Source organism: Physeter macrocephalus, chromosome 6 (assembly GCF_002837175.3).
Source record: "Physeter macrocephalus isolate SW-GA chromosome 6, ASM283717v5, whole genome shotgun sequence".
Taxonomy (NCBI): Eukaryota; Metazoa; Chordata; class Mammalia; order Artiodactyla; family Physeteridae; genus Physeter; species Physeter macrocephalus.
The window spans coordinates 8,468,017-8,480,811 of record NC_041219.1 but is presented as its reverse complement, the minus strand read 5'-3'; the positions used below and the strand labels follow the sequence as shown (position 1 = coordinate 8,480,811).

The 12,795-nt window shown below is 36.5% G+C and overlaps 1 protein-coding gene across 1 annotated transcript in view; it reads right to left on the bottom strand.

The window, feature by feature from the left end:
- Window positions 1-12,795, bottom strand: part of TRHDE (thyrotropin releasing hormone degrading enzyme) — a 443,586-nt gene that overhangs the window by 203,890 nt on the left and 226,901 nt on the right. The window contains exons 4-5 of the mRNA XM_024122728.2: window positions 6,749-6,903; window positions 3,861-3,974 (exon numbers count right to left, since the gene is read on the bottom strand). Of these exons, the coding sequence (XP_023978496.2) occupies window positions 3,861-3,974; window positions 6,749-6,903 (269 nt within the window). The remainder of the gene's footprint in view (window positions 1-3,860; window positions 3,975-6,748; window positions 6,904-12,795) is intronic.

The following is a 12,795-nucleotide window of genomic DNA, read 5'->3' as shown; positions in this document are numbered from 1 at the left end:
ATGCCCAGGTATGTGCCCTCATAAAAATTTAGGAAGAATTCCCAGTCTGCAGACTTTATCAGTGTATAAAGTTATTGCTGTGTAAAGCTACTTAGCATCCCAAATTATTTAATAAAAGAACATACACTCATGTTGAATAATTCTCATTATAGCAAGTATGTCCTTACGAGGCTACATTCAGGAAATTAAAGGTTACACCTATCACACAGATACAAATTACAGTGAAGACCTGTGCAATATGCACAAGGGATATGATTTTGCCTGCATCGGCATCAGGTCTGTAAAATAAGGAGTTCTTCATGGTATCATTTTACTATTCATCCTTTTCCTGTATTAAAGCTCTTTTATCATAGACGTTTTCAAATGTAAATGATAAAGAATTGTTGAAGAATAGTAACTAGGGAGCATGAGTCTTTTCTTTTCTCCCTTTGGAGGGCCATCAACAGCATACTGTAACTTAATCATCCAATAATGTTGCCATTAACAACCAACTTTGATCAAATAACATCAAGCAAAAGGACTACTCAACCTATGAAATCTAACCCCAGCCCTGAGCTGAAGAAGTTGCTTCTGTTGATCTTGACACTTCTGTTTGATGAATGAAACATGATATAAGGCTTATGTTCCTATAGAATAGTCCACATTGCCAATATAGATAAACATGGATTTGGGGAGACTGAGTCTAGATACAAAGATTACAGAAAACTTTTTGTAATCTATACATAATTGTTAGAAATCTAGGGTGTCAAAATAGATTACTAGGGTTGGAAATGTTAGGGTATTTATACATAAAATCAATGCCCCTTTGTAATGGAGCATTTATTATTTTCCAGGTCCATGATACCTACTCACATTTGTATAGCGGTTCATACATGTCAAAGACCTCGAAAGTTATTTTATCGTCACAAAAATTATGTGTGCTTACCAAGTCAGTATAATCGCCCCCATTTCTCAAATATTAAGGGTGAGTCAAAGAAGTGAAAGGCCTTTCTTGGAATCTGAATTTCTTCTTGCCTATCCATTTCCTGACCTTATATCATACTACCTGTAAAGGCCCATATCTATAAAATGGTATACTTGATCAGTTTATTGGGAAACAAAATTTCATAGTAGTTTTTATTCCATGTAGTGTTTTTAATGTAAAAACTGATTATTGCTTTAGCAGAAACTGACTGTAAACACATACACACACATATATACAACCTAAGATTTTACTAACAGTTAAGCAGGCTACACAAGTATACTATCCTAAATCAGAACAAGAGCTTCCTTAACAATACAGTGTAATTCTGGGCTTCCTTATTGCTATTCCATCGAAGGTAGACTGTCATAGTAATCTCCCTAGCAAACTGAAATTGTGTTTCAGTGCTTGAGCCTTCGTGTCTAAAAATAATTAAAGCACTGTTTTTGAGATTAGAGGCAAAAGAGGTCAGCTTCCTGAATTTCTTTACTTCTGACACAAGCCTGACTTCTGGTTTTTCTAATTTAGGCTAAGTTCTAGTGAAGCCCAAGCCTTGTTCTCCTAGGTGAGTTTTTGTGCATATCACAACAGTATGAGTTACTGCTAACACAGCCATCACTCTTGTTCTTTCTAGTATTTCTTTCACTCTTTTGCTGATGCCATTATGAAAAATAGTGCTGACACAGCCTTAAAGTCACTTAATATCCTTTCTTACTTATGTGGCTAACTTAGTCCTAAAATTTTGTTTGCAAAGAAGATATTAACGATCCTTGGAGGAGAATTTGTTTAGAGTCTCTTCTTATAGGTTTTATAAATTTAGTGTATTGAGGTACTCTACAACCTAAATTGAAAAAACTACTAGAAAAGCAAAAGCAGCCAATGATCAGACAGTATTTGTAATCTTTAAAATCTGAACATAAAGAGACATAATAATAAAACCTGTTTTCACTATTGCCTAATTAATTGTGATGGACCTTATTCTTTCATTTCTTAGTTTAATCCATCATTAATTCCTATTTTTGATTATAACATATGGATTAATATCTTACCAGCTCAAGGTTTTTATACTTCCAGTGCATGGCATGTATTCTGTTAAGGACAAAGTCTCAGATGTGTTATTTACACTCTATATTAATTTTCAATATTTCTTATACAAATGTTCTCCATTTATAACTTAACTGATAAAGATAATGAAGGAATATACAAAATTATTCAAAGACAAAATCCAGTATGAGGACATTGAAACTTGGGATCCACTGCCATGCTAAAACCATCAAAAGCTGTCAGTTTTCACCTCTAGTATAATTCTGTTGATTCCTTTTTAACCTAAGATGTATTTTTATAATGATGAATAGAAAGGATTTTGTCATAGATAGCTGAATGAGCTGAAAAAAAAGAAAAAGCTTACCTATATGAGTAATATGCCATTTGTAATACTAACATCTTTTAATATTGAAACATAATAGAATTATAAATCAGTAATAATCCACAGCATAGTGAAAATTAAATGATAATTTTAAACAAATTTGGTTGAAAGTCAACTAAAAACCAAAATATAGTTTTACAAATATTTCAATATCCTTAAACATTTCAGTTTTCAAATTTCATATTTGTTTAAAAATTACTTAATTAATATTGATGGTATTGATGATTTTTCTTCAAAGTTCTTTAAAGGCATTTTTAATTAATTTTAATGCCATAATAAAACAGTTCAAATAAGACTTTTTAAATTGTATAATATATACATGCATACCTAGATACATAAGGCTAAGTAAAATTAACTCACACATTTGTGCAAATGAACCATGTTGCCTTTATAAAATATAAGCAAAACTGGATAATTCAAACATATCAATATGATATCACAATTATAACATTTCTTCTGAGATATGTAAGATCACCTTTCTTACTCAGCAGGAGTTGGTTGAATTTATGGTAGAGAAGTTATATCATGACTTACAGACATCTTTATATTTTACCTTGGTTTAAATACTATTCAGATCATACCTGTAATCATGACAGATAACTAGATAATCACATAATAATTTAAACATCAAAAAAGAGTGGTGTGAAATAAATATATATTATCACTCATGCTATGTCACAGGTGAAAGCTTTTGAGCTTCTGGAAGTTGACAAATGTCAGTACTTTGCAACTTTTACGTGGTGCCACTTAAAATAAATTTAAAATTCAAGTTCGCAAACAACATATACCCTGGGTTCTACTCCATAATAACATAGTCACTTACTGATTAATGGAAGCTTATACCAAATGAAAAACTTACGTTAAATGACATATAGAAATCATACCCTCCCTCCACTTTTTCTTCTAGGATGTCCTAGAACATCACTGCTTAAGGTACAACAAATCCTACTTCGGGTTCAGACGTACAGGTATGGGTATAATGTGTACAACTCTTTATAGTGACCTCTTATTAAATCATTTAATCCTAAAGTAAAAACAGCAATAATGCATCAAAAATTTTAGCTAATTTTTGAGTTCATCACATTGAAGAAATATTAAGTTCTCATTTTTCTATATATTGAAACATCCTATACACTTAAAATATAACTTATTGATTACTGTTACCTTCTCTATTTTAAGGGATAATTTACCTTTGTTATCAAATACTGCAATCTAAAATATTTCTATTTAGAAAACTTGTACCATTTTGAAATCATCGTTTAACCAATCAGATTCTATTTAGTTCTAATAAACAAAAATCTTTTGGAATACTACTGTTTACATTTTGGGTTACTTTTCCTTTATTGGATAGCTAATTTTTTTTTTTCATGCATCGGTTGGTATTTTCAGTCATGTCTGATGATAAGATAAGCCCAATGTTACACAGGATCAACCTTTCACTTAGAGTTCCAAACAATTAAAAAGTGCACTTACCATGTTCCAGCCGGGGTAGAGGTAGTCTGTACCAACAAACTCAAAGTAGTGAGCAAATCCCTCCTTCAGCCACACGTCTTCCCACCACACAGGAGTCACGAGGTCACCAAACCACTGCCGTGACAAATGAATGGGCATCAGATAAAATCGCATCTATCCCAGAATTATTTTATCTAAAATTAAATGTATTAAACTATGATTATCACAACTGGAATTCATTCTCCAATTGATTTTGTGATCTTAAAATACATTGTGGCAACACCATTGATTTATTTGACTACTTGGATGACACTAATTTCCTATAAATGCATTCAGGGAAGAACAAAAATCAAATGTTCAAGGAGCACAACAAGAAGATTTAACCTGGAGAAGAAAGGGCTCAGGGTAAAAAAACTGACAACAGCTGTCTTCAAATATTTGAAGACCTCGTATATAGAAGAAGAAAAGGCTTGGGTCTTATGGCCCTACAGGGGACAAATCAGTACTAATGGATGGAAATTAGGGTTGTAGATTGGTAGACATTGCTGAAAATGCAGGAGACCCTCTAACAGACTGAAATGGATGAAGATGGAAAATACTACCTCGAGAAGTGGTGAGCTCATCACAGGAAGTACTGAAGCAGCGCCTTCCAGTGGCAGAGGCAATTCACAGATGACATCGGCTGATTGAAGGAACTAATAAGGGCTTTAAGATGCTCCACACCTGACTCTCCATGATTCTATGATAATGAGGGTTGGACCAAAAAAATCTCTTCGATCAGGAAAATAATGTTGTAATTTATAATTGGTGTTTTGATTAGATCAGGAAACATTACTCTGAAATCCTTGCTGAGTTCACCAAAGCTTAAAGGAATTCTTTTTTCATTAAAAAAACAAAACAAAACGAAAAAACATTATACGCGGGAACTATCCTACAGACTTGGGATTTAATGATGAAAAGTCAGACAATGTCCCTTCTCAGGCAGCTGACACTTTATTGTGGAGGAAGGGACAATGAGGTGAGATAGAAAATAAAAAATAAGCAAATGAACGATACAATTTCAGATCTTATTACAAAGTGTGATAGGAATGGGGGACGGGTCACTTTAGACAGTAAAAACAAAAAGATTCTCTCTAAGCAGATGACATTTGAGCTCAGACTTTAATGATAAGAAGGAGCCATGAGAAAGCCTTAGGCAAGAGGATTATAGGCATTTGTAAGTAACCCTTAGTGTGAAGACTCTAAGTGGGAGTGAGTTATTTAAGAAGCAGAAGGAAAAGGCAGTCAGACAAGCATCAGATCATAGCTTTACAGCTTTAGGAGCTAGAGGAAAGAGCTTGGTGGCTGAGCATTTCAATATTAATAAAGTATCACTTACCCAAGAGGATCTCTAATAGAAATACAAATAAGAGATAACTCTGAATATGCTGATGACCACAAAACAAATGATATTTAAAACATTTTCTGTTCTTGATCAGAAAGTAATGTTTCTTCTCCCTTAAACTGAAAGCCTGTCTTAAGAATTGTGACAATAAATAGGTGAGGAGAAACGGTAATGTAGAAAATATTTTGACAATGATAGTGGAAATTATTATGTGTTTCTCCCAGCTTCTGGCTCATTTCCTCATAGTAAGTAGCCGAGCACCACTAAGCTAGAACAAGAAAGTAACTGAGAACCTGGAACAAATGAAATCCAGTTCTAGAAACAATGATCAGTGTGTTCTTATTTCAACAGAACTCTACATGTAACTCGTTTCTAGGACCGTTCAAAAAGGACATTGATTTGCGTCAAAGAATTGTATGCTTAGCTGGAAACCATTTTTAGCACAATAGAGGAGCCCTGGTTATCTCTGCAATGGATCCCCTTAAGTTTTTGCAGCAAGGAACACATGCCCAAGCTGACCAGCATGACAGGTGCAAACATCTACAGGTTCACTGCAAAAGGCTGACATACAGGTAAATGGTCATATGGCCTAGAACAATTTATCATGAAGTCCCTATTCATGTATTATCATTTAGCTGTTCGGCCTCTTTTACTAACAACATTTTCCACCTCACTCTTTCTTAAGGTTTTCAAGCTTTTTAAAAAGATTTTGAGGTGGTAACAAATTGAAGTTGTACAGTATCACACTGAGATTTCTGGTGTTTTCACTTAAAAACTATCCATGGTTTCTGGTAATCAGGACAAGGATTGCTTTTTATTAGCACGAACGTTTATTTTCAGTTATTTTTTTCACTAGAATCAAGATTCTAATAAGCATTGTGAAATCTCTGTAATACCTTCTTATCATTGTAAGAAAGTACATAAAATCAAAACGAAATTAATTTTATCTTAGCTTCATGATAAAGCTGGCTAATTTACATATGAATTTCTAAACATGTCAAGACAAAAAAATATCAATCATTTGAGAACAAAGGCTGTCGCGGAGTTAGTGAAAGACTTCCTAAGTGTCTGTGTGATGGGAGAAGGGGAATAACAAATTGATTTCAGCAAAAGCAAATTTTGACATGTACACAAAACTCAGCTGCATCTTTCAGCAATGCAATAAATCATTGCCATCACTGCACTCACCGTATATACACACCAATAATCACAAGAAAATAGAGCAAGGTTGACAAAGAATAGTGAGTGGATTGGGTCTCCAAAGAGGCTGCTGGGTAGCAGTGCCATCTCATTCCTCAACTAAACTGAATGACAGTTACTTATTCAATATGATCCGTGTGTTTGCTTTCGTTTGTGCCGTCATTTGAGAAGAAAAGCCTATCTTCCAAAAAGAACTACACGGTGCTCTATACAATTAAAACTTAATTGGGAGGATAATAACTTAGCTCCTAATCTAAGTATCTGAAATCATTCTACATTCTCGATAGTTTGCAATTATACTTACACCTGATCCTTTTTCTCATACCTGGTGACATATCTCATGAACAATGACCATGGTGACATCCAGCAAATAAGAAATAGATGAAACACTGGGATCCAGCAGTATTCTTTGTTCCACAAAAATACTTAGTCCCCAGTTCTCCATAGCAGCATACGGATGCTTAGGCACAGCTAAAAGATCTAGAAATAGAATAAAACAATTCCAAAGGCTTTAACAAACATGTCAGATTCTAAATTCATATCCGACAAAAGTCCAGAAATCCTAATTAGAAGAAATACTTGTTCTTTCTCAGTAATTTTTTTTTCTAAATTAAACTACCTGCCATTTCTACGTGACAGCAGAAATATAGGCTATCACTGTAAATGCTGGCCATATCCATCCATCACAGTTCATTTTCAGACCCAGTGCTGTAGGAGGTTGGAAGTATCAGCACCATTATTGATGGGCCTATCCTAATAAGTTGCAGAAAGTCAAGGAAACCAAATGCAGCAGGAATCTACAGAGTCAAAAGGCATTGTGCCTTCTAATGAAAATATGTTCAGCTCAGTGCAGTAAATGCTGTACTCTTGCTTTTACCTCAATATTGTTCAAAAGAAAACATCTCACATAAGTTTAAAAATCCGACAGGTCATATTTCTAATTGCTTAATTCTAATGTATTTTTGGAGTTTTGTTAAAAATAAAATATTACATGTAAATATAGCTCAGAAACTAAAAAAGTAGATGTAGTGTCAAAAGGACTATTGAGAGAACCTGCAGACTCTGGTTCTAGTCCTGCCTCCTCCATTAATTAAATATATGACATCAGGAAATCACTTTAATTTCTCAAGACCACAATTCACTCACCTATAAAATAAGGTTATTGGACGTCATGATCTCTAAAATCCCTTCCAGCTCCGAAAATCTATGATTAGATGATTCTAAGATTTGTGCTTATTTTAAAAGGTTGTAGAGGTTTTATCAACGTTTGCTTAAGGTGACACAGTAAGTACATGCTTTGATGCACTCTCTCTGCTCAAACACACAGCAATGATAAGTAAAATATTAAAAGGAAAAACTGAAAATCATCTCAAGGCTTGAAAATAAACCTCTATAAACCTCTCCATGGACCAGAAATGGTACATAAATGCAAAGAAGTGATTGCATGTGAAGCCACGGGCAGTGGCATTTGGGAACTGGATCCAGCAGGATCCGCCGGAGCCAAAGGCATCTAAGCCAAGCTGATAACTTGTTGCCAGGGGCTGAGGTAGGACATGCATGTGCAGAAGGCCTGAATATAGCTGGTGCTCAATGCTGCTTGGGAAAGCTAGCAAGCGGCAATGTAAGGATTCGAACCCAGGCCACCTGGCTCCACTTTCCCATGTAAACCCTGGTCTAACTCCCTAGGATGCTAAGAAAATAATGGTACAAAAATGTTTGCTGCAGTATTCTTTGTAAGAGTGAAAAGAGAAAACTGCAAGCCTTTCACTGAGATAACTGACAAAGAAACTGTGAAATAATTCTAAAAAGGAATACCATACAACAACTGAAATAGTCTTACCACTAGATTCTAACACTACATGTATCAACACGGATAATCTGAAAAACATAATGTTGAGGGAACAAATAAGGGGTAGAATGACCCTTACCATATACTACTTAAAAACAAGCAGAATAGTACCACACATTCACACATATACTCAGACAGACAGTAGTGGTAAAATGCACACACAGTTACACACATATAGGAATGATAAACACCAGATTCAGAATTATGATTGCTTCAGAAAAGGAAGAAGGAATGAGGGACAGTCTCTTAGGTTCCTGGAGCCAATTTCAACATGTGTGCATGTGGGGTGGGGACATGGGAGGGTTTGTCCCACACCGTCTATAAGTAATTCTTGGATTCCAACAGAGTGACCCAGTATTCAACTCAATTCCGATACCATCTACCCAAAGATAGAATCAGATTCCACAGGTTAAGGGTTCAGTCCTATAACACTGCACCCTCCATCCCTACTTCAAAAGCCAGTCCCAAGCCCAGGTTGTTACCTGTGCTTCTGACCTATGGACTAAAGATAAGTCAAGTATGGCGCCTGTATCCACTACATGGAAACATGACAGCTTAACAGAAAAAAATAAATAAAGAATAAAAAGTCCTGTGAAAGAGAGAGAAAACAGATTTAGTTGGAGAAGTTCTTGAAAGAGATAGTATCTGAGTTGGACTTCCAAAGATAAATAGGATTTCGACAGGCAGACAGAGGTACTATGTGCATTCATTTATACAAGTATGTATTTATTGAGCATTTCTTTTGCTCAATACAAGCATTGTTTGTTCTGTCATCCAAGCTCCTTGCTCCCTGTTCTCATGGCACTTATATTTATTTGTGGGTGTGTGTAGGAAGAGGAGGTTAATTAACAAGTAATAAATGAATGAAAGAAATTTAGTAAATGATAAGTGCTACCAAAAAATAATAGAGTAAGACAGTGATTGACTGGTAGGGTGAAATGGGTGGAGTGTGGTCAAAGCAGGCATCTCTAAGGTAATCACATCTCACCTGAGATGTGAATAATGGTAGGAGCTAGCTGTCTGAAGATCTGTGGAAGTATTGATATACTGTTCTAAGAAGAGGGGGACAAAAAATGCACAGGCCCTAAGGAGGAAATGAGACTAGCATATCGGATAGAATGAAGGTTGGTGTGGCTGAAGCATATAAAGGAGAAGAGTACAGATGTGAGAATTATACAGAGTGCAAGTACATAACAAATAGACATACTTCTGCTTAAGATTTTACCTTGAAACCGTCCTTAAATATAAACAAACTAGGCAATAGAACAACATTGCACCAACTCTGCGTGCCACCAGTAGATGGCAATAGCAGTAGCAGGTCTGGGGCCATTTACTTGTAGGAACACGGGGACTTACGGACAAGCCTGTTGCAAAACAGAGGCAATTCTGTTTGCTGGAGTTCTCCAAGAGCCGAGAGTAGTCAGGTCCCCAAGACTAAGTCAACAAATCAGGCCGCACACTGGGATATGGAGTGGCTCAAATGGCACGGAGAGAAAATTCCAGACATGGGCCAGATGCGAGTCTAAGAGTTTGGAATAAAGAAGGTACAGCCAGGGGCAGTCATCAGACAGCAAAAGCCTGACTAGCAGCCTAAGCAGGTGTGGTGAGGGGGCAGCCGAAGGTTGGTGCCAACGATCTCAGGCAATGGTGACCTAAGTAGGCAGCTGGTGACAGGTTGGTTTCCAGAGGTCTAAGGGCAGAGAAGTCAGACCCGAGTAACAAAGCTGTACTTCAGCCAGACAAAGACTCTTGAGCAAATGGAGTCAGATTCAGATAAAGTGATTGAGAACAGAGTAAATCACAGAGGGATCAAGTACAGGAGGCAGCTTCTCAGATGCTCACAGGCTTTACAATAGATACAGGGAACCATGCCTATTGCTGGCAGAAGGAAAGAAAAAGAAAATTTTAAAAATTAGATTACGCTACTACAGACATAATAACCTTCTATCAATGTACTGAAGAAACTTGGATTTTGTTCTAACAACTATTGAGGGATAATTTAACTGTGTCTCTCTGCTCTATACCTTTATCTCATAAACAGTTCTATATTTTAAGAACACCTTCAGGAAGCATATATCCACAGAAAGACTTGTACACAAATGTTCATAACAGTTTACTTCCAATATGCCCAAACTGGAAATAATTCCAATGTCCATCAATAGATGAATGGAAAATGTGTGGTATATCCATACAATAAAATGCTGTTCAGCAATAAAAAGAAATGAGCTATCAATAAGTGCAACAACATGGATGGCCCCAGAATAGTTATACTGAGTAAAAAGGAAGAAAAAATATATATGTTGTATGATGCATGTCACTTACATAAAATTTTAGAAAATGCAAATTAATCTATAATGTCAAAAAGCAGATCAGTAGTCACCTGGGGACACAGATAGGAGGGATTAAAAATAGCAACAGGAAAGAAAGAATGTCTCTATGTGTATAACTGAGTCACTTTGCTGTACAGCAGAGATTGGCACAGCATTGTAAATCACCTATACTTCGATTAAAAGAATAAATTAAAAAAATAGCAACAGGAGACTTTTGGGGGTGATGGATAGGCTCATTATGATGATGATTTCATGGGTGTATACATATCTTAAAACATCAAATTTTACACTTTACATATGTGCATCATACTGCATGTCACTATACCTCAATGAAGCTGTTAATACCTTCAGTAACTGAAATATTCTTTTGCTTAACTTTGAAGATAATAAGATTTACTTACGATGAATTAAATTGTTTCAATTTTTGCAAAATAATTTGTCATGAGGCTATATCCATTAACGTGTGCAACCACAACTCTTTAATATGCCTTGAAAACAGAAGTAAGAAAACTCAAATGTTTCAGAGTCAAATTTACTTGGAAATTTAAAGAAAATCCTGGATAAAATTATGCATAGGAGTCTGCTCCCAATTAATTACGCTAGTCCTAAAACTATAGGCAGATAGCAAATATTCATATAATACTAGTGAATGTAATTACATAAATCACCATAAAAATCTGACTTTCTCTACTTGTTCCCTTCAGTGCACTAGAATTTACTTTTATCTTTAACATTACGTTGAAACAGCTCTCGCTAACTAAGAGCACAAAATCTCATGGAGACCTCTGAGTTCTTACTTTTTTCATACTGCTGAGATTTATCACACTGCTAATTAGGGTCTGTCATAGAAAGATATCCGTGTTTCTCCTCCACTTCCCAGATTAGCCTTTCTTCTTGTTGTTTTTGTTCTTGTTTGTTTGTTTTATTTTCTTGTCATCTTCTGATTTTTCAAAACCAGAGTTCTAGGATTTCCATCTGTGTGTGTGTGTGTGTGTGTGTGTGTGTGTGTTTTAACTCATTCTACTAGTTTTCTTTGAGTGTTCTCACCCACTCCAATGTCATCTGTCACCACCCACATGCCCAGATAGCTCTCTTTGAGCTCCAGAGGAAAATATCTAAGCACCTTAGTAGTAGACTGTTAATTGATAGTCCCCCCTCCGCAGCCACTAATGTACTATTCCTTCTAGAATAATCCTCTCCCCTGTAATCTGGCTTAAACCTTAAGAAAGCTTTGCAGCTTCCTCTTTTGGACTCTGGGGAAGGTCAGTCACCAAGAAAAATGTCCCACTACCCTAACAACACTGTGCTAAAATGAACCCTGAAATCACGTGGAAATGTTCAAAGAATCATCAAGCAGGGTCTTATAATACATACAAACTGAAATCCAGTCTCCAGCATTAGGGGCAATGTTCTGATGTATAACTTCATAAACTAGAAATAGACTTTAATGTATTCTACATTATTAAATAACCACTAGCACAAAAAAACATGTGCAATATCAGGCCTCTCCTCCCTGCCAGAGTCAGATTCTGAGCTCACAGATCAGCAGAGTTTGTTGTCCAGGATCATTTCCCCTCTGATGACAAGTCATGCTGAATATAGCTTACAACTAGTTTTGCCTGATGCCACAAACCAAACATATATGTAGACATTACCAAGTTCCATCCAAGAAAGAACATTAAATTCTGCAGTTCTGGTCATCAGTTCTGTGGTTTCACTGTTTGCCGTGCGAAGTGCTCTTCTGCTCCTTTAAACTTCTCTGCTAAGTATCACTCAGAGGCACTCCCTCCAGATTGACAGACACATTCTGAACTTTGCCCTGGTTCTTCCACCCCAGATCTATCCTGCCCTCAAATCCCCAGACTTCTGCACTAACTCTTCCTTCTGTTTCCTTCACCCTTTAAATTTCAGCCTCAATACTATCTTCCATGCAGTGTCCTAGCAGCATCTCAATCACAATCCAAGTTATCTTTCCAGCACTGCAACCCTGCCCTTCTTGGCAGAGGGCAGTAACATAGCAGTTAAAAGTTGGAGCTTTAGGGCTTCCCTGGTGGCGCAGTGGTTGAAAGTCCGCCTGCCGATGCGGGGGACGCGGGTTCGTGCCCCGGTCCGGGAGGATCCCGCATGCCGCGGAGCGGCTGGGCCCGTGGGCCGTGGCTGCTGAGCCTGCGCGTCCGGAGCCTGTGCTCTGCA